The sequence below is a fragment of the Crotalus tigris genome, unplaced genomic scaffold, assembly GCF_016545835.1.
Source record: "Crotalus tigris isolate CLP2741 ecotype Arizona unplaced genomic scaffold, ASM1654583v1 scf7180000024362.2655971311:6658466, whole genome shotgun sequence".
Lineage (NCBI taxonomy): Eukaryota > Metazoa > Chordata > Lepidosauria > Squamata > Viperidae > Crotalus > Crotalus tigris.
The window spans coordinates 3,077,012-3,099,407 of NW_024100530.1; the positions used below are offsets into that span (position 1 = coordinate 3,077,012).

The 22,396-nt window shown below is 43.8% G+C and overlaps 1 protein-coding gene across 2 annotated transcripts; it reads left to right on the forward strand.

The window, feature by feature from the left end:
* Positions 1-568: 568 nt before the first annotated feature.
* TPPP3 (tubulin polymerization promoting protein family member 3) lies at positions 569-15,663 on the forward strand. Of its 2 annotated transcripts, none has more exons than XM_039327548.1 (4): positions 569-718; positions 9,436-9,629; positions 13,635-13,788; positions 14,820-15,663. In XM_039327548.1, the coding sequence occupies exons 2-4, from the start codon at positions 9,442-9,444 to the stop codon at positions 15,006-15,008; spliced, it is 531 nt and encodes a 176-aa protein (XP_039183482.1). In that variant the 5' UTR covers positions 569-718; positions 9,436-9,441; the 3' UTR covers positions 15,009-15,663. The 2 variants fall into 2 exon arrangements, with proteins under 2 accessions (XP_039183482.1, XP_039183483.1); XM_039327549.1 differs by having other exon boundaries at positions 692-792.
* Positions 15,664-22,396: the final 6,733 nt, after the last annotated feature.

Below are 22,396 nucleotides of genomic sequence, written 5' to 3' on the forward strand. Positions count from 1 at the left end.
GTCCTTGGCATCCCTGCGCTTTCTTTTTTTAAAAACTAAGTTGTTGAGGCTGGTGGGAAAGGCCAGTCAGCCCCGGATTAGTCATTTCCAAGTTGGAGCCTTCGGGGCTGAGGCAAAAGGAGCCCCAGCCCAACCTTTCTGTGTCTAGAAAGGACCATATTGGGAAGAGCGCAAGGAGGCGAGGCTGTTTAAATTGTAAAACGCCTAGTCCGCAGTAACAAAGCTTGCCGCTGTTAATTGCACATCCTCAGCCAAGCCTGCAGGAATTGAAGTCCCCTGCGCAGCCTGGCCAGAGCTTCGGATGCAAGCTTCAGCGGGCCAAACCGGGTCTCTCTCTGTGTGTGTCTGCGTGTAGGGGTTTTGGATCTCTCCAGCTGCCTGCGCCTCTTCCTTCCCCGCGGGACCAGATTCATCCAGTAGACCGCCTCTCTTCGCCCGGCGCTGCAGCAGAGGCTCCCTTGCCCGGGGTCCGGGGCTTGGCGAGCGGAGGGGCGGTGCCTGGCCTCGCCCTACCCGCCCCGCACCCTTGCTGCTCTGCTCAGCCTCCAGCCCTTCCCTCCTTCCCTCCCTCCCCCCCCCAGCCGCCGCGCCGCTGTGTCACTCAGATCTCTATGGAGACGGGAATCAACAGCTGAGCCTCGCCCGGACCGGCCGCCCAGCCTTTCCCAAAGCAAAAGGCGTTCTGCAAAAAGGCGCAGCGAGGTAGACGGCGAGCGGGGTAAGCAGCAGCAGCAGCAGCGCGCGCGCGCGAGCGAGCGAGCGAACAAGCGGGGCAGCCCAGGAGAAAGCGAGGTGGAGTGAAGGACGGTTCCCAGGACGGACGGAGCGGTGGGTGGGTGGGTGGGCTTGCAGTCGGTGTCGCCGAGGGTCTCTCCTTCTGGTCCCCCCCCCCCCAGTGTCGCTGCAGCCGGCGCAGCTGCAGCCAAGCGCCCTGCTCCATCCATCCATCCATCTATCCATCCATCCATCTATCCATCTATCCATCGTGGGTGCAGCTCCAGCTGCGCGCATCCCTTCTCCAAGCTGCAGTCTCTCTCTCTCTCTCTCTCTCTCTCTCTCTCTCTCTCTCTCTCTCCCTCCCTCTCTCTCTCTCTCTCCCTCTCTCCCTCTCTCTCTCTGACCCTCCCTCCTAAAGTCTGTCTGGGCGCGCTCCCTTGCGCATCAGCCCCGTTGAAATCTCGTCCGTAGATGGCGATGGACTGGGGGACCCGTCTCTCTCTCCCCCCGCAAGCCACATTCCCCCCCCCGATTTTGGGTGAAGGCCCCCCCGGGAGGGCACCGTGTTGGAAACAGCGCGCCGGGAAGCTTCCCCTTTTTTGTGGTTTGCAAGGGCAGGCAACACGATGACATCATTTTCGCTCGAATTCGGATTAAGTCGGGATGGGATCTTGCCTTCTTTGTTTTTCCCACCAGGCTGTAGTGTAAATCGTGCAATAGTAGTAGTAATAATAATAATAATAATAATAATAATAATAATAATAATAATAATAATAATAATAATAATAATAATAATAATAATAATAATAATAATAATCTGCTCTTTCTGCAAGCCTGCAAGCCTGTGATTGCCAGGCAGGTCTCTCCCAGGCATCTCTAGGTGCCGAGAGACTGAGCTTGGTTGAATGGTTTTCCCTTAGTTGTGTCTGGAGGTCCGTTTCGTTCCCGTGGATCTGTCTGCTTGTCCCATTGGGTTGTTTAAGAGTGCCGCCGCCTAGGAACATCCTCCTGGGCCCCCCTGCGGTTTATTTGCCTTTCTGGCTGGCGATGCTGCTGCAGAGGAAGCAAAAACATGTCATGTTGAGACGTAGAGGCTTTAATTGCAAATGCAGAAGCTATGCAGGAGGGCTGCTTGGCTCCGTCTGCTGGATGCTTAATGCTTTTTGTTCGAGTAAACATTTGAAAATAGCTGGCTACCCTCTACCAAGGCAAGTTTAGCCTTAGCTGAGCTTTGCCTAGAGATTTCCGCTTATACGTTTTTTTACATTTACAACCTCAGAACCTTTTCATTCCGGACTTGTCTGTCTGTGTGAAGAGATCCTGCTTTGCACTCTGGTTTATTAACCCAAGAAGTGGTCATGAGGCTGGATCCACAGTCGATCCAAGAACTTCAGCAAGTCAATAGACTTGAGATGGATGACCTTCTGTATATGGATCAGTGCTTCTCCAGCTCAGCAACTTTAAAAAGTGTGGATTTCAACTCCCAGAATCTCCCAGGCTGGCATGCTTCCACACCTCTTAAATTGGTGAGCTGGTGAAATATCTACAGAAGAGCATTAAGTCCCCTTTCAGTCCATCCTGGGCAAAGGTGCTTGGCATTCACATTTATATCCTTGCACAAATTGCAAGCCAGACTATGACAAAAGTCCTGGGTGCATTCTTTAGTATCTCAAATTTAAAGGACCAAGCAGCACGTGATGCCACAGCTTGATCCAAGGGTGATTTTTCAAAAGGCAACTGGCCTTTCTTGTTTTTTTCCTTGAAGACCGTTTCACTTCTCATCTAAGACGTTTCTTCAGTTCCGTTAACTGAAGAAGCTTCTTGGCTGCCCCTTTGGGACAACCATGAACTGGATGACTGAGAATCTCCATAGATGATGCCAAGGCTTCTTTGCATAAAACCTTACAAGCTCATTATCAGAGTTGAGGAACTGGAGGCAGAAGGTAATGATCCACTGGTTTGCATTAGACCTGTCCAAGGATTTGTGAACATGTCTATTGTACTGAAAACAAGCACGCAAAGCTTTATTTGTGTCTTAAACCAAGCCATCTACCTATTTGCAGCATTTCTCTTTAAGCTTTGATCCTGGCTATTGAAAACCAACTCTGGTGCAGAGAAACACCTTGTTTTGCAGTTTTGTATCATCCGCCATCTTGAGACATGATTTTGTACCTGGCCAGATCTCTAGACCAGGGGTGGGAAACCGTGTTCTTTTCTTGGCTGCTGAACTGCAGTTCCCAGGACTTTAGCCTGATCAATAGGTCAGCTGGGAGATCCAGTTCAGTAAGATCTGTGGAGGGGGGCAGTCCTCACCCATGCTAGTGATAAACAGACCTGGTCCAGGAAAATTGCTAGGAATGATAGCCCTTCCTTTTGAATTTTTATTCTCTATACCTGGTCCTTGCAAGCACAGGTCAAGTGTGTAAGACAGGGGTCTGCAACCTTGACAACTTTAAGACATGTGGACTTCAGCTCCTAGAATTCCTCAGCCAGCTATGCTGAGAGCTGAAGTCCACAAGTCTTAAAGTTGTCAAGGTTGCAGAGCCCTGGTTTAAGAGTCTTGAAAAGGAATATTTAAGCATCCCGTGTAAAAATGGGCTTAGCTTTTCCTTCAGTCCATCTGCACTTCAATCCTAGCAAAAAATACTTGTTTAATTGGGAGATGCTTCTCGTCCATAATACGTGCTTCTCCTGCTTTTAATGAATCAGTCAAAGATGGAGAAGAGGCAGTACTGTGTTGCAGCCCTCTAAAGCTGAACAGAACTGCAAATGTTTGGACTGGTATCTTCCATTAGATAAGTTTACGTGTTTACGGGTAGCTTTGTTCCCATCAGGGATCGAGGTCAGTAAGTACACATGAGCTCTGCAGATCTGTTCATATTCATACTAGAAAAGGTCACCCGGGAGAAAAAAAAAATAAAAGAGCTTTTCTCAGATGTATCCCAAGAGGGTTAAAGAAGCAAAGCTTTCAGGATGCTCTCCATGCTGCGTCTGTTGCCTTTTGTTTCTGTGTATGCAGCAATGTCTTGGCTGGTCTATGTCAGCCTTTCATAGTCTTCTATCTCCAAGCTTGGAGCCGGTGGAGAAGCAGAGATAAGAATGAATGCATAAACACTTCTTCCGCCACACACATCTAAAGATGGAGTTTGCTGGGTTGCAAATTTATAAAAGAGATCTCCAATATTCGCAGGTCAATTATCTCCTTACCATAGCCATTCCCTATATAAAGTGTATTGCACCTTTGCCCTCCAGAATTACTGGCAATTAGGGAGGGAGAGAGGGAGGGAGAGAGGGAGGAAGGGAGAGAGAGAGAGAGAGAGAGAGAGAGAGAGAAAGAGAGAGAAGGAGGGAGATGGAGGGAGGGAGAAAAAAAAGAGAAAAGACGGAGCAAAAGAGACGATACATATTTATTGTATAATTGTATATGGTTATGCTTATGGGCAGCTTGCAGAGATATAAATATAGACAATCTGAAAAATAAACACCCCCCTGATCAAGCATAGAAAGTTCTGGATTAAAAAAAAAGATGGTTTGAGTTCCTTTCTAGGTGTTAATGAGGACAGGCCAGCATTATGTCCTATGTCAATTTATTTTACAATATAGAACTCAGCAGACACAAACATCTGTCTACTACAGAACTTAATATCTTTGGAGAGGCCCAGGGAGTAAGGCAGTTGTGCAAAATGGGTAAAGCTGCATTATGCACGCGGCTTCAACCAAAACGTACTATGTGCAGGTAGTGTTTTTAGAAGCTATTCTCCCCCCCCCACTTTGCTTGTTAAAACAACATAAAGCTTATTTTAAGATGTAAATTACAGATGTATTTCTTTCCCAAAACAGCAAAAAAGCATACTGCCAATTTTTTGGCAGTCTAGGGGACATAAAGAAATAAATTTGTATCTGAGGTTGGAGAATGACTAGCCCAAAAGATACAATTCCCATGTAAAAGTCAATGTGTTAGTTAATTTTTGTAGCCTGCCCAACTGAAAGAAAGCCAGTGGGCAGGTCACAGCAAGTTAAAATGGTAAATACTGTACAACAGTTAAATAAAGCTAAATTTTTAAAACAACAATAGCCATTATCAATCTTCCTCCTAGTTGGAGAAGTTAACTAGGGCTAAGTCTATCATTTGTTGCAGCACATTTTAGAAGGCATTCAGAAGACCAACATTGCTGGTCAAAAAATCAAAATCCATGCCAAAGACTCAAAACTCTAGGGAGTTTAACAAATTAAAATTTGAAACCAGGATTCAGCTTTTCTTTAATGCTAACCATGGCTTGCTTTGATGAACTAAGGCACAGCAATGGCTTTATTACGCATTTACAAAATTGCAAATACAAAATTATGCAGCTATAATTTTGCCAATTCAATGACATTGTCGAAGGAGAAACGAATGCTAACAGAGGTATAGATGACAACCAGTACTAAGCGTTTCTTAACTGTGGCTTGCTTGTGATCCATCTCTGGAATCTGAAACGTGGTTTACATTCTTGGTGACATGATTGTTAGTGCAAACAGTGGGTTTGGCCTGATGTCTGAAATGAGCTAGCGGCTAGCCTATTGGGCGGGGAAGCCCTGCCAGTGAATGTTTGTTTATGTATCCAAGAAGTTTGGAGAAAATGCAACTTGCCCAACGGTGTGAATTAGGCAATCTGCTGAAAAAAAAAAATCCTGTGTGTACCTTGAACGGGGTTTGAGGAAGAAAGACAGTAACTAGGAGCCACCCTCCACAATGTAGCTGGTTTACTATTTCTAGCGCAATCATCAGTGTGAGGATCACAGTCTTTTTGCTCGCATGCAACACATGCAGTATGAAGAGGAGCTGCCATGCATGAGTTTGTGTGACACGTGTCCCCTAAATATTGAAGGACTTGAATTGAATGGAGATGCAATTAGATGCTCCCATTTAAAAAAAAAATGTATCTTTTACAGAACCCTGTCCAGATCCTTGTCTGCTTTTGAAAACCACAAAGATTTTTTGTTTTTCCCCATGGAAAACTGTTTACCCAAGCATGCGTTTGAACACGCATTGCATTCACTCCACGCAGTCAGTAGATTTGGTTGAAGAAAATCAAACAAAACTTCAAACATTTTTGATTGGGGGCGGCCCAAAAATTGGTTTTTAAAACGGGTGGCTATATAAATGTTTTAAACCAATTAAAAAAAAATCAATAAATATATGCTCCCATTTCCAGAGCCTTTGTGCATAAAGGGAAGCCAGAGGTCTTTAGGAAATTAGATCCGGGACCTGCAATGGAGGGACTGAGCAGAATTCGTGCAGTGTTTCTCTTCCTAGCTTTCCAGTGTAGCCACTCTGTTTCTGTGTATGCAGGAATGTCTTGGTTGCTCTGTGTCAGCCTTTCACAGCCTTCTGTCTCCAGGCTTGGAGCTGGTGGAGAAGCAGAGATAAGAATGAACGCATAAACACTCCTTCCGCCACACACATGCGCACGTGTCTCTGGGCAGAGTTCAGGACACCTCATCCTCCCTACTGCAAGAGCATCCAAAGATCACAACCCACCCATAGCAACCGTCGCCAAGCAACACAAACTCTGGCCACACCAACAGCCAAACGCACACGTCTGTTTTTGTTTAATGTCAGGCTGTAACTATGGCCTTAGATGTGGCAAAATCCCACGCTGGCTGGTGCCCTAACAGGGGGAAGCAGGGTGGCTAAGGGCAAATGCTCAAGAGCCACGGACAGCGTGATCCAGGGCACAGAGATTGCGAACCCTCTGCTGATTTCTCGCAGGCAAATTAGTACCTTGGATAGCCTCCCTTCCTGTCTTGGACAGAGGTTGGGCAGAGGGAGGCAGCAGATCTGGGACATGAAGCAAGGTAGCTAAATGTTCCTTATAGAATGCTTTTTTCCTGCCAAAACTTTTTTTTTTTTTAGCTCACTTAGATTATTTGGCTCCCTTTGGGCAACTGGCAAGAATTGAGGTGGGGAGGAGACCCCCTCCAACTGCCACCTCCAACTGCCCAAAGTCTCAAGAGAGCCACAGAAGAGATCTTCACCCAGGACTCAGCGAGAAAGTAGACCTTTACCTGACCTGACCCTGGGTGTAATTCTTGAGTGGACTTTGCCCATCCCTCTTGGAGAGCTGCTTGCACAGCTCATAGGTTGCCTGCTGTTACAGAGAATCCAGTCTGGAGGCCAGAAGCAAGAATGAAATCACTTGCAGGGCAGTTAAGCATACAGAAGAAGGGCTGGTTCTTACGGTTGATCAAACATAGGTGGCAACCCTGGAATTCTTTCTGGGTTTTTTTTTTTTTTTTGTTTTGGAGGGGGCCCATGGAGACAGTGGAAGCCTCAATGACTTTTCTCCTGGAGCCCAGAAAGAAACCAAAGGACGGATGGCTTCTTTCTGCTAATGGTTTCTCCCTCCCTCAGAGTCATCTGCTTCTCCATTATGAATTCAAGCAAAAAAGCCATTGGTTCGCCAGAAGAATACAGGGCAGTATTTGTATGTGTGTGTAAAAGTGTATGTTTATCAATGCACTGATATATACACACAGCTCCCAAATCAGCCTCAGATGTGGCTCTTCCGTCCAGAATTTAAAGTAATTCTTGCATCATAACAAAATCTGAGAACCACCCATTAATTATTATATAGTGGTTTTACTATAAAGTGAAACACAAATGTTTGATGCTTACACAATTTCTGAGTTGGTTGAATCCACTGAATCAATGGTGTGACATATGTTGCAAGCCTCACATCCTAGACAATTTCTACTTAGTGGCATTCCAGGTTGCCTCCCTTTCAGTCCAATATATAAGGTGTTTTTTTTTTCCAGTGTAGCTTTTTATTGTTTCTAGTTTTTACAATATATTATTTCTTTAGCATAATTGCAGGTTATGCTTTTATTTTAGTTGATACTTAAAGAAGTAACACCACCGAGAAGCAGAGAAAAAAAAGAAAAACAAATAAATAGGAAAGAGGGTCACAAGGATTATAAAACTGAATGAAATGGAATAACAATTTCGAGATAACATGCTTTTTGCCCTATGATTTAAGTACCTTACACCATTTAAAAGCTTTAAACCATTGTTAAAATCAAGTTAAGGTGCAATGTTGGGTGACAATCATTGGTCAGATATAAATTATGAGTTAAAATAGGGGTTATAATAATTTATGTCTAAAAAAATATGTAGCAAATCAAAATCTAAGTTATTGGGTTCTGATGTTAGAAAAAAACCCCAAACTTTATATCTGAATTATAATTAAAAATGGTTTCCAAATTCAAATGGATGGTTATTTTGGACATCAAAGCAAATATACACACAATTAATTTGTGTGGAGGAAAACATATGCAATTTGCAATAAGAAGCAACCTTTCAATTTAGTACCGAAGAACATTTTTGAATAATTTCTGTCTTGTTGTGTTTATTATTCATTCTGTTTTTGATTGCTCTTTATATAACAACTTGGAACAAAATTGCTTTTCCTTGCTTCGAGCAGAGGGGTGGAAATGAGAAAGAAGTAGAATTAGGCTAAGCATTAAGAATAACTTCCTAACAAACCCAGAGCATTAATTTGAACAACGGGACAGACCTCCTAAGGCGATGGGGAATCTTTTTAGTGGCGATACGTAAGGCAGGCACCAGCAGCCTTCTGCCCGGAATTCAGGCAGAATTAAATAGGGCCAATAAATAATATTTCTCTGGCTCTGATAAGAAATTGCATTCTGTTATCTAAGATGGATTAACCTGGGCATTTTCATATGCACAAAAACTCCGATCCTCCAACCAAAATATGTTCTTCTTAATTGTCGTCCTGAGTTCCTATAGAAGCAATGTCCTCGTTTTGGCAATGTTTGCATTTATATTTTCAATAAAGCATGTCTTGAAAACTGTTTGAAAGCTTCAGTTAATCCAGAAAGAAGCCCCTAAAATTGGCCTTTGATATAATTAAGTGGTATCGTTGTACATTAATTCTGAAGGAGGTGTGCTTTTCTCTGCTTCTGAACCTTGTTTATAATCCCCGTTCATTCCCCTTTCCACTAAAATAATCGGAATCCAAATTTCTGAAGGAATTTGCAGAAAAACCAGGAAGGTTTTGCCAATCATACAGCCATTATCTGGAATAGTATAACTGTAAGGTCTTCTGCTTGAGCAGGGGGTTGGACTAGATGACTTCCATGGTCCGTTCTTCCAACGCTTATTCCGTAATTCTGTAATACCAGAAAGAGAGTGTTGCCCACTCTCATCTCTTGATGTTCTTTTCTTTCTCTCTTTCTCTTCCCATTCACACGTCAAGCGGCAGAGAAGGGAGAATCTTCTTTCAAAGGGATGAACTGAATGCAAAGGAATTTTGAAATAAGGTCCAACGGCCACAAAGTTTACATATTTCCTATTTAGTTATTGTCCTTGTGTCTCACCTTTTTTTTTTTTTTTGAGAACTCAAAATGACTTATGAGAACAAGGTTCATGCCTTATTTTATTCCCCCAATACTAATGAGAGGGGTTGTGTTGTGATGGAGTGATTGGCCCAAAGTCACCCAGTAAGCTTCATAACCACTGGAGAGATCAAAGCTGAATTTTTCGATCTTGGGTCTTAACCCAAACATACTAGGCTAGCACGTGACTCAAGGTTGCGGTATCCTGCTTTCAGCCCGAGTGAAGGGCTTTGAGTTGCCTCTCTCTTCCAATCTTTGGGATGTTAACTCATGTCATGTACAGCCTGGAACTGAACGGATGTTCCTGTGTTTTGAAAGGGCACCATGGCCGAGAGCACAGACATGGAATCCTTGCAGGAAAGCTTCCGGAAATTTGCCATCTATGGGGACACCAAAGCGACAGGTCAAGAAATGAATGGCAAGAATTGGGCCAAGCTGTGTAAAGATTGTAAGGTGATCGATGGAAAAGGGGTCACCAGCACAGAAGTGGACATTGTCTTCAGCAAGGTGAAGTAAGTATCTCTGTTAGCTTCCTGATGGGATTTAATTTATGAAACACAGGAACTGGAGAGTTTTCAAATAAATGTAGAACACACCATTAAAGCATATTAACACCGCATTTTAATGTATTTATTCATTTGATATATTTTTTTTCTTCCAGGACTCTCTAGACAGCATAGCCTCAGAAACTTTAATCTTCCATTTAAATAAGAACGATGTAGGAGAGACTTCATCATGTCTTAAAACGTTTTCCCCTCAGTAATGTGAATTATACATGCTAATTCAGTGTGATTCAGACACTGAGGAATTTCTGGAGAATGTTCTGAGGAGGAATTTCTCAGAGAATGCTCTCTGACAGCCCAGGTTTGAGACCCCAGCTCTGCACAATGGGGTGAGCTCCCGTTCCTTGCTCCACCTAACTGGGGCAGGAACAGCAGCTCACCCCGTCGCTCATTTGAACCACCCTCCACCTCTTGCTAAGTTTTATCAGGACAGCAAAAACATGGCTCTTTAGAAAAGAATTTGGAAAAGGTTGAGATCAGGCCAGACCCTGCTGGAAAGTCACTGAGACTGTTTTTGAGATGATATGATTGTGTATTGTTTTAAGGTTTTGATGATTGCCCATCACTGTCCGGAGCCTACAGCCATTGTGCAGAAATTCCAATAAATACAACTAAATCTCTCTCTCTCTCTCTCTCTCTCTCTCTCTCTCTCTCTCTCTCTCTCTCTCTCTCTCTCTCTCTCTCTCTCTCTCTCTCTCTCTCACACACACACACACACACACACACACACGTCACCCAGTTTTCTTGGCCAAATGACAACTTCCCTTTGGCACAGCTGAGGACCACATCTGTGTTTCTGAGAAGACCAAATTGTTCTGATGTGATCCAATGTATTGGCAGAAGGTCCTTTTGCTACTATTCCTCTGGCTCAATGTCATTTGTTGTTTCAGAGGTTAAGTCCTTAGTTGTGGCAGAAAATGTAGCTTAGTCTGCTAGCCTTGTTTGTTTGTAAAGGAAAAGCCTTGATTACAGAAACGAATGGTTCAATTGGAGGAAAGAGAGAGAAAGCGAGAGAGACACAGTTGGGCGTGAAACCTTCTCACAGGGCACATCAATATTCCAGTTCCAAATTTTGTAAGGGTTCCTTGAATTTATTCTGTGGTTTTAGGAGCACATAGGACTTCTGTTTAGAGATTAGTGGCTTTGTGGTGAATTTTCATGGCTTGGGACCGGGCTATTTCTGAAACTGTCTCTCCCTAATTGTTTCTACAGGTGGTCCTTGATTTAAGACTGTATGTTATGGTGGTCATAAATTGGGTGATGCATGTGATCTACCCGATTTTACAACCTTTTGTTAAACGAACTGCTTGCTAGGAGCCAGTTTTGCCGAAAACCAGAAGCAACAACAAAACCACTGTAAAACAGGACCAGGCAACTGTGGGTCACTGCCAATGACTGTCATTTAGGCTAGTTGCCAAGTGGCCGACATGCGGTCAGGTGATCATGGAGGCTGGTGGCTATTGGAACTTCAGAACCAAGTTGTAAAGATCACCAAGGAGGTCTGTTGTAACTTTGAATGGTAGCTACGCAACCAGTCATAAATTGAGAACCCCTTATACTTAACCCACCCAATCCAGCAAAATGGACAGGCTACTGGAGTCATTAGCTGAGTGTCAGCTGGCACAGCTCAAGTAGAGGCAGTTTTCCATCATGGTACCTTCCCTGTGGAACATCATTCCACTTGAAACTAGGTTAGCCCTGATCCTGTTGGCCTTTCACAAGGCCCTAAAAACTTGCTTTTCTGCCCAGATCTGTAACAGAGTTTTTCTCTTGGCTTTGTTGAAGCTTGGCTGTTATCTTTTTTTAAATTTTATATGATGCATTTTATTGTTTTTATCTATTCTACCATAATCCGGCCAGAGTCTTTTATGTGAGATAGGTATAAATCAAATAAATAAATATGATTTTTAAGTGCGGGGATGAACTCTTGACAGGGCAGTTGTCCTGCCTCCAAAGAGAACTCAGCCACAACTCCCAGGATACTATTTATATTCAAAGAAACCAGACCACAGGTTATAAAACACACGTATCCAAAATAAAGAAGCAAACAAGTGACATTCCCCCCTTGCTTTGAAGCACATGGAAGATGTCTGTAATTCTTGAGAAGACACCTGAGACTAAGCCTCCGTAAAGCAGCACTAGCTTCTTTCTCTGGATAAATGCTCAGGAAGAGCCTGATGTTTCATTACATCCCCTGTCGTTTTTCATGAGAAATGCATGGTTCAGCATTTCAGCGGCTTATGTGCAGCTGGAGCAAAAAAAGAGTTATACATCAGTGTTTGTGTGAGGGTTTACTTCCCTCTGTTCCAGAATTTCTCAACCTCAGACGCTGGCTGGAGAATTGTGGGAGTTGAAGTCCGGATGCCTGAAAGTTGCAGAGGTTAAAAAACACGGCTCTATCCGAATCTGTGCACAGCAGCAGCATTTGAGGCACTTGTTAAATCAGTGTTTCTCAACCTTGACAATTTTAAGGCATGTGGACTTCAACTCCCAGAATTCCACAGCCTTGAAGTCCACATGCCTTAAAATTGTCAAGGTTGAGAAACACTGTGTTAAATAAATGCCCTCAGTTGCAGGTTCCTCTGGTCCAATACAAGTCAGAGTCAGGCGGCAATTTTCACAGGAACTCCAAGGGACACGTCCAAGAGCCATCTAAAAGTGGGTCCTTGGCGCCCTCTGAGCTGGCTTGTTTTCTTGCAGATGTTTCATTAACCAAACTAGGTAACATCATCAGTGCTAGTAAGGAATGGTGCTTTCTCTCAGTTTATATTCTAAAGGTCTTAGAAATTCTCTGGTGGGGTTGTTTTCTGTTGGCTTGTTGGCAGTTCCTTGCTTGATCTTGCTTGATTGTTGGTCTGATGTTAATCTTGGGGTTTCTTATCTGGGTGCTGATTGCTGGTGGGCCGGTGTTTTGGTCTTTTTATCCCCTTTTTGTCTCATTAAAAGCAACAGAAGGCTGAATTGATCTCTGCAGCTCTCTTCTGTACCTCTGCCTGGAATCAGGAGCTCAACTGATCTCCTCCGACAGGCACAGCAAACAATTCTCCCCAATTGTTTTCATCACCTCCAAGTTTAATTCCTGTTTCTCCCAAGGCTGGCAGGTGGCCACATCTGGCTGACTTTGTCTGGCCTCGGAAGCTGAGCAGAGTGACACTGGTTATGAATCAAATGGAAGGTTATCCAGGGGTTTCAGCGCAGAAGGCAGACGTGTCCATGAATGGCGGTGGCTGTCAATATAGGATTGTACGTGGACTTAATCATAAGGAATCAAGCTTGCCTTGAAGAAGAACTTGCCTTGAAAGTAGCAGCTTCCAAAGCATCTATATGGTGACATCTGTAGTGGGATTTCATTGCTCTGATGCTGAGCTACCTACTGGGATCTTGAATTATGAAGCAAGGATGTAAGCTGGGGCAACTGCATGCCATCTCACCAAGTTGTTTCACCAAGGACTTGGGGTGACATAATAGCAGTCTTCCACAATTTCTGGGGCTGCCACAGAGAGGAGGGAGTTGACCTATCTTCAAAACACCTGAAGGCAGAACAAAAAGCAACAGATGGAAGCTTATCAAAGAGAAATCCAACTTAGAATTAAGGAGAAATTTCCTGACATTGAAGAACAACTAATCAGTAGAAGAGCTTGCTTTCAAAAGTTGTGGGTGCACCAACACGGGAGGATTTAAGAAGAGATGGGACAGCCATTTGTCCAGAAGGGTATAGTGCCTCCTGCTTGAACAGGGGATCGACTAGATCTCCAAGGTCCTTTCCAACCCTGTTACTTTCTATTCTATCATTTGTGCATCGTTCCTTAAATATGTTTTTATTTGCAGTTTTTCCTTTCCCCTTCTATTTATTCTTTCTTCTGGGTATGGGCATAAAAAGGCGGAAGGCAATCAAGCAGAAGGGGTCCAGTCCTGCATGTTGTTTGTGAATCCTTTGTTCCCATTGTGTTACAGAGCAAAATCAGCCCGGGTCATCAGTTTTGAGGAATTCAAGCGGGCCTTGGAAGAACTGGCGCCAAAGCGGTTTAAGGATAAAAGCAACGAGGAGGCTTTTGACTCCATCTGCGGACTGGTGGCAGGCAAAGAACCGGCCAACCTGGGCATCACTGTGAGTGTTGCTCCTGGGAGAGAGGGTGGGAGAGGGGAGGAAAGGAAGGAAAGAAGGAAAGGAGGAAGGATCCCATAGAAGTCAAGAGCCACGAAAATTAGCCTATGCATCACAAAACCAGGAGATAAGCAGGTTCTAAGATGTGAAGGTTGGTGATTTGCTCTGTATTTATTTATTTATTTATTTATTTATTTATTTATTTGTGAGACTTATATACCGCTTTAAGTGCAAGCACTCTCTAAGCGGTGTACACCAGTAAGCAATGTATATATATATTTACATTGCCCCCAACAATCTGGTCCTCATTTTACCTACTCCGGAAGGATGGAAGGCTGAGTCAACCTTGAGCCGGTGAGATTTGAACCGCTGACCTGCTGAACACAGTCAGCTAAAGTGGCCTGCAGTACTGCTGCGCCACCTCGGTATTTGGGGAATTATAATCCTAACACATCTGAAGTGAGTCCATGGAAAATATAATAAATACACAAATAAAGGGAGAGAGGCAGTCTTACCAGAGTGGTCTATATTTGTTGATTAAAATCTAAACTACTTACTTTTTACAGAGGGTAAATAGTGGAGGAAATAATCTTTCTTTAAATCCATGTTAAGTTTTTTAGAAGACACAGAATTGAGCATAGGGAGGGACCCCAAGGATCCCCTAATCCAACCCTCTGCAGAGGTCCAGAGTTGGAGAACCCACAACTTTCCTTATGTTGTATAGATCTTACCATCAGGAAGTTTTTCAATGTACCAAAACAAAATATAAGAAGCTGAAACTTACTAGATTGTGTATGGTCTCCCTGTGTCAGAATGGTGGGAAACCACTCTTCCAATGTTTAATAAATACAATCTTTAGCACCCAGGTGGTTGGGTAACAAACTGCCCAGAGAGTGCTGTAAAGCTCTATGAAGCGGTATATAAGTACTAGGTTGGTGAAAATGTTCAAGGGCCACTTCATCAGGGATGGCGATGGCGGTTGGGTGTTGGTCAAAGATGGTTCCTGAGCTCCACTTTGTCTTTGTGATTTCCAGAAAGCCAAGAATCTGGGGGCTGTGGAGAGGCTGACGGACACCTCCAAGTACACTGGATCCCACAAGGAGCGCTTTGACGAGAGCGGGAAGGGCAGAGGAAAGAGTGGGCGGGAGAACATCGTAGACAACAGTGGCTATGTATTGGCCTACAAGAACGCTGGCACCTACGACGCCAAAGTGAAGAAATAAGGGCACGTGCCTCTGCTGAAGAAGGGGGTGCCCCAGTCACACATCCCCCTTGCTTTGGGGGGTGGGTTTGGTGGGCCTAACTCCCGGGTTCCGAGTTGCAAAACGAAGGGTTGCTGCTGTTCTCGATTTCTTGGCCTGGCCTTTTGCTTCTCACACCCCTAAAGCTTCATCCGTAACACCCCTTTGTCTCAGATTTCTGCCCCTGGCTTTTCCTCACCCTCAACAGCTTCTCAGGCTTCGCCAACCCACCCACTCGCTCAGCTGGGATCATCACAAGACTAAATATGGCTCTCTGGGGGAACCTCGCTTGGGTGGAACTTCGGCTTCTCACGTAGCAGCTGTTAAAGGCACCAGGGGCGGCTGCCTTCCCCACAAGTCTCCGACCTCTGAAAAGGCCTCATCGACCTTGTCCACATGTGCCAGTGCTCAAATCCTCTCACCTAGCCTGTAACCTGCCCTGACCATCTGGGTTGGAGTGCAGCTCCCATTGGTCGTAGCCAGTGTGGCACTCTTGTCTGGCGTAATGGGAGTTGTAATCCCACACCTCTGAAGTGTGACTGATTGGGGAATCCTGTCCTTGGGCATCGTTTCACCGCTTCCGAGCTGTATAAGTCAAGCTGTATATGAATAAAGCACTACTAAATATATTCCTCAATTGGCCAGAAGCTGCTGTCTTATAGATCCTGTTCTCCCCGCACATCAGTGGGTGCTGATGTCTCTCTCTCTCTCTCTCTCTCTCTCTCTCTCTCTCTCTCTCTCTCTCTCTCTCTCTGTTGCTGAAGCATGCTTGGTTACACTAAACCATGGTTTGTTCAGCCATGCTTATCCAATGATATGGGAGTGTGTGAAGCTCAACTCAAACAAAACCGCCCTTGGTTCAGTGCAATCACCATCTTTCAGCATTCCTTAAGGCAGTGGTTCTCAACCTTTTTAATGCCGCGACCCCCAACCGGTCATAAGTCGAGGACTACCCAACCGATCGTAAGTTGAGGACTACCCAACCAGTCGTAAGTTGAGGACTTTCCCTGCCCGGGAGCACCGCGCATGCATGGTGCCGCCCCCTGCGCCGGCCGAGGCGTAGCTGGCAAGCAGACAACTTGCAGCACCATTTGCAGAATGCGACTTTTGGCAGGCTCAGCAGGGCAGAGACAGCCTGGACAATTCAAGAGAGTCTATTCTATTGGCTTTCAAAAGCCAATAGAATAAAAGGGAGTAGCACAGCTAAGGAAAAGGGGGAAAAAATGGCGGACTGCGTTGTTTGGCGACCCCCGTGAAATGGTCGTTCGACCCCAATTGGGGTCCCGACCCACAGGTTGAGAACCACTGCCTTAAGGCCTTGGGCTCCAGCAATATTGGAAGGCCACAATTTGATGTGTGGGTTTGCACATAATAATTGGATTATAATATAGCAGGATAAGCCAAATGGGCTATATTGGTCCTTTTCTAGGATTGTTCCTCATGGGAGACCCCTAAGGTTGAGGCTGTCGTCTCTTCCTCACTGGTGTGTTCTGCCTGCCCCTTCTGAGAAAACCTAGCTGACTTCTCCCTCTCTTGCTCTTGAGCTATTTTGTTGTCATGGAAAAGGTAGAAAAATGCTGGAGCAGTTGTTTTGTTGCCAGCCTGGAATTCCCTGCCTGTCTGGAGGGGGGGAGTTATCTTTTGTCCAGGCCTCTGGGGATTCATAGTTGCCCGGCTCACGGTTGCTGAATTTATGGCCTTGTTGCTATTTTTCTCTCACACATCTGTCTCTGCTTTTCCAAGCATGGTTTTTTTTCCCCCTCTCTGCCTCTTTTGGGTTTGGGCGCCATGGGCTCAGGTGACATGACGTCATGCGCAGCATCACATCATCCCCCGGGGGGGGGTCATCATTTCTGCAATGACCCAACACCCCTGATGTGGCTTGTGGCAAATGCTTAAGAGCGTCACCGTTATTCTACTTGGCTAACACAATTGCTCTGTTCTTCCTTCCAGGGGTCAACCCTCTTTATCCGGCGGAAAATGGCTGATTTTTAACCAGTTCTTCCCCCTTAAAAGGATACCCGGGTACACGATGAATGTAGCCATGTTGTAGTTTTCATGTCTACGAGAGATTCTCAGTCATCCAAGTCAGGGTCGTCCCAAAGATGCTTTTTCAAAAGGCAACTGGACTTTGTTTTTTTTTTTCCTTGAAAGCGTTTTGCTTCTCATCTAAGGAGCTTCTTCAGTTCTGACTGAATGGTGGAGGATGGAAGGATTTACATTTCTTGCACTCATCTGGTTGTTAGGAATGAAATCCTTCCATCCTCCACCATTCAGTCAGAACTGCAGAAACCTCTTGGATGAGAAGCGAAACGCCTTCAAGGAAAAATGAAGTCCAGTTACCTTTTGAAAAAGTACTTTGGGGACATATTGTAGTTTGCTTGCTTTTTAGTGATGTCTCTTAGGTCAGCCCAGGCACTGTGGCTTGCCCAGCAAGATTTATAGCTGGGCAAGCTATAAATCTTGCCCAGCTATAAATCTATATGTGTATTGAAGTATTTTCAGCCAATGGAGGAGAATAGGTACAGGGAAGAAGTATGGTTAAATGAATTGTGTCTACTCTGGCCTATGAACCAGGCCACTGCAATATTGCAGAAGCCACCAGATCCTCATCAACCCAAATTATCTATCTCTATCTCATAGTCTCCGTTGCATGGCCATCTAGATAGGCAAATGATAACACATCTGTAATGATGTCATTCTACAAACGGCGCGACTTGCACATTTAGGTCAGATGTCATGGCGTAAATATGTAATTGCGTCACTTGCACAATGATGGAGTGATATGTGTCGTCCTTTCAACATCTCCCTAGCTTCTCACAGATCCGTATCTCAAATTTTTCCAGCTATTCAAGCTATCATAGGTAGTTCTGTTATTGCAACAATATCGTGAATGACGTGACCGGAGTCTAGAGGAATGCTGATCTTGTTCATGTCACAATAAACCAAGGTTTCCTGAAATCTCCAATCACAGCCATCTGTGACCCTAAATATAAACGATTGGATTTGTATCTGTCTGGTTGCATTTCCTTGCTTAACTCTGTGTGTTCTAGATTCAAGGACTCATTATCTTTGAAGGAGAATATTTGTAACTCAGGCTGGAAATGAGGGGTCCTTGGTGCTGTCTGAGCTTGCTTGTTTTCTTGCAGACGTTTCATTACCCTAACTAAGTAACATCCTTAGCGCTAGTCCACTAGCACCCCTCACTCATTATCTTACATTGATTTACATTTGCGTGGGTTTGCTTTAAGGGGGCAGTGTTTGTTGTGCAACCACTATATCAACTCAAAAGGACAAGGTCTGGGAGCCTCATTGCATAATTTATAAAATTATGTACAGTAATTGTGAATGATAAATGTACAAAGGGGATGAGTGGGGCCTTTTCTCTTAGAGAAGAGAGAGAGAGAGGCCTCATTTTTTTTTTTTTTTTGTTAATTGCGAAGTCGTGTCCGACCCATCGCGACCCCAGGCCTTCCTGTCCTCTGCCATCTTCTGGAGTCCATTTAAGCTCACGCCTACTGCTTCAGGGACTCCATCCAGCCACCTCCTTCTCTGTCGTCCCCTTCTTCTATTGCCCTCGATCTTTCCCAGCATTAGGCCCTTCTCCAGTGAGTCCTTCCTTCACATTAGGTGGCCAAAGTACTTGAGTTTCAACTTCAGCAAGCTCTTTTGTACCAACACACAAAAGGAGACTGTATCTATAGCCCACAAAGAAGCTTAATGCAAGAATTAGACTTTGGCAATCTCAATTCGGCACGGGTTGTGAATTTTTTTCACAAAGTACCACGGAGCAAGCTTTTTAAATGGCATGTGAAACAAGGACGATAACCAAAGGACCAATTTTCACGGGTTGTTAAAAAGCAGTGGGGCAGAGAGGGACAAGAAAGACTGGCAGACAAGAGCGCCCTCTGCTGGTTAACACATATTATGTTTTTGATCCACTCTGATGCCTCTCAAGGGTTCACACCATTATTTTGATCCTATATATAGGCCTGGAGCTCAAGTAAAGCAAGAAAGGCTTGAGCCCACTGAATTACAAAAAATGTACAGCTGCCCAGTTGGGTAGGGAAAACAATTTTCATCCCAGATCCTGTGGAGAAAAGGAACCAAATCTGGATGGTTATTGGAGAGATCAGCCAGGAAAAGAAAGCAAGAAGCAGAATCTTACACTCACACCATCCATTGTTCCATTAATTATTCTGATTAGGAAAGCATACTTTTGCAGGCGGCAGAGAGAGAGGGGCTCCTCCAAGTGACTTTGGTTGCCACACATGACCTAAAATAGACAGTGTTGGGACAATTTCCCTTGGTCCCTTTCTTCTTCTGCAAGTCTATTGATGCTTTTTTCCTGGGCTGAAAAGATGTTCTTGGTAGCGGAAAAGAAGCCCCAAAGGCAATAGACAGTCTTCATCTATAAGTTATACCTTGTTTTTGAGAATTTGCATCCATTTTTCATTATTTTGGGTGTATGGTTAGCAGTTCTAGCCAGATGAATTTGGGGAAAGAGAACCTCCCTTTCGAACATGTATCTTCCTATTCAAGATGAGCAGGTTGAGATTCTGGGATGACTCAAGAAATCAGGTAAAACAAATACAGAAACAGGAAGATCATAAAGAAACTGTTGAAAGAAAAATCTTCAGGTCCAGTTCAAGCCGGGAGTAAACGAAATGGAGGCTGCTTAGGAAAGAAAGTTCCATTTATTGAAGAACAGAAGAGCAGCAGCCTGCAGTTCTGGGAAAGCTGACAAAATGGAGCTGGATTCCCGCTACTCAGATATGATAGGGCTAACTTGAAAAATGTTCAGAGCCTTCAAACACACATTTTCCTAAGCTTTCCAATGCACTTCTTGGAAGAACAGATGGCGTCAAGGGAGTGACTTATTTAGGAATATCACGGAATAAATCTTATACTGTTATTTAGGAATATCAAGGAATAAATCTTATACGGAAAGGTGACTGAATTGAAAGCAATTCCTGTGTGATTTTTTTTCTCACCGCCAGATGGCACTGGAGAACTATTTATTTGATTTATTATTATTATTATTATTATTATTATTATTATTATTATTATTATTATTATTATTATTATAAGTTCATAGAAGATGCTTTAGATTGAAGGTAAAGAAAGGAGAAAAAAATTATCTTTGGAGGAAAACAGATGCAAATAAATGCAGGATAACAACTCAGCAACTTTTACTCCATCTCAATGAGGGATATATACAATGCACCACTCGTGAGTTATTTTTAATGCGAGGAGAATTTTATTATTGAGTCCGAATGTGACCAATTGCAAAACTGAACATTTCTTATCATTAAGAAAATAGGCAAAACGGTGACTTGAGCTCTGCTTCGCAGTCATTTCCATTCGCTTTCTGCAACAAAGCTCCAGTTTTCACAATGACCGACTTTCAGGTATCCAAAGAAACTTCTAAAGGGTCCACTTTGTCTCTCAAACTAAACATGTCCAGCTCCATCCTTCCTTCCCACTTTATCACCATCATTTTAAAAACGTGGTACTGAGAAACAGGCAAAGGGAGCATGATAGAAAAGAATATTTGAAGCTTAGGATTGAAGTGTGGAATCCTTGGTGCTCTCTGAACTTGGTGGTTTTCTTGTAGATGTTTCATGACCCAATTAGGGAACCTAATCAGATATACATAGATTTGCTCTTTTACAACTCTGCACAGGATGGAGTAGCAGACTTTTGAACTGTGTCTCTCTCTTTTTTTTCTCTTTCTTTCTCTTTCTTTCTTTCTTTCTTTCTTTCTTTCTTTCTTTCCCTTCCTTCCTTCCTTCCTTCCTTCCTTCCTTCCTTCCTTCCTTTCTTTCTTTTGTAAGGTTTTCCACTCAGCCTCATGAACTTCTCTGCGCTACTCAGAAATTTCAAAGAGCCCAAAGAAACTCCTGAGCAGAGGTTTCAGCAAAGAAAACAACTTTATTTTGGCCAAGACAGAGTTGGATAACCTTCTCCCGCTTCGTGGCTGTTTAGAGGGATGAAGGGACACCCAGAAGAGATTTTTCCCCCCACTTTTTATACCTTTTCAGAACAAAGAGATTCAAGTCTCTGTACCAGAAGCAAGGAAGCACAGAAAAACAAATTGCAAGGTGATGATTCATACACATTAGGCCAGACTAACTCACCCTCCCCCTCCCTATTTCTTGGATCACTGAACCTTACCTTGCTCCTTTCATGTAAGCAATCTCCTGTATATTTAGCACAAGACATTTACATTTCCAATATACATAAAACACTTGCTTCTATCTATGAGATTGCTTACATATAAAAATTTATATAAAACGGCTACAAAATAACACTACTAATATCAAGCTTAAGCATAATAAAATCATAAGCACAATAAGGTCCCTTCTCTTCTTTCTTTCTTTCTTTCCTTCTTTCTTTCCTTCCTTCCTTCCTTCCTTCCTTCCTTCCTTCCTTCCTTCCTTCCTTCCTTCCTTCCTTCTTTCTTTCCCACCCAGCTCACTGCGGCCACTCTAGGAGATCACAATCCCACAGTTAAAATATGATATAAAACCTTTAAACAATAAATAAAAATCATACCTTTAAAATTCAATTAAAATTCAAATCATTGTATACACCAACCTTTTCTATGCAAAAGGAAAAGACCAAGACAGTGATAGTACCTTCTTATTGCTTTTTCTTTCTGTGAATATATTTTGATAAGGGCAAAGGCGTCACTAAGGTTTGAGCTGTGATCACTACCGACAGCTTTCTAAGTGTGTGGGGGGGGGAAGTCGAAGCGATATTATTTGTGGTTGCTTAGATACTTACGTCCATCCTGCCCGGAAAACTAGAGGGGAAAAAAAATTGAATGAAATATAATTTGGTTGTGACTGAGTATGATTGGAAAAGCATAGAATTTAGCATCCTTTTCCTCGTCTGAAGATCTTTTAGTCATAGGCTTCTCATTAGAAGCAAAGACGTAAAATGCAAGAATCAATCTAATAAGATTGTGCTGTGCTTACTCGCAATGTTTTAGAAACAACGGTGACTAAAAGGCTGGTTACTTCCATCCTGCCTGCACACCGGGAGACATGCTAATGACATGTCTTTTTATAGCATGATGGAGCTACCAGTCAACCATAAGCCAACCACTTCCTCTACGTGCTCTCCCGTTTCAGCAGGGTAGCTTTTTGCAAGGCTGAAACTTAGCCCACCCAAATCAGTGCTTTGATTAGTTGCATCGCACTCTTCCCTATTCTGGTGCTGATGTGTATGTGGGACAACAGTCCAAGTAGCCAGCTTGCTGTATGGCAGTGATGGTGAACCTTTTAGAGACTGAGTGCCCAAACTGCAACCCAAAACCCACTTATGCATCGTCGAGTGCTGGGTGGGTGTGGCCAATTGGCTGG

Excerpts from the sequence above, each read along its gene's own strand:
- TPPP3 (XM_039327548.1), top strand. The coding sequence starts at position 9,442 with ATGGCCGAGAGCACAGACATGGAATCCTTGCAGGAAAGCTTCCGGAAA. Across the intron at positions 9,630-13,634 it reads ATTGTCTTCAGCAAGGTGAA|AGCAAAATCAGCCCGGGTCA; the intron begins GTAAGTATCTCT and ends ATTGTGTTACAG. Across the intron at positions 13,789-14,819 it reads CGGCCAACCTGGGCATCACT|AAAGCCAAGAATCTGGGGGC; the intron begins GTGAGTGTTGCT and ends TGTGATTTCCAG.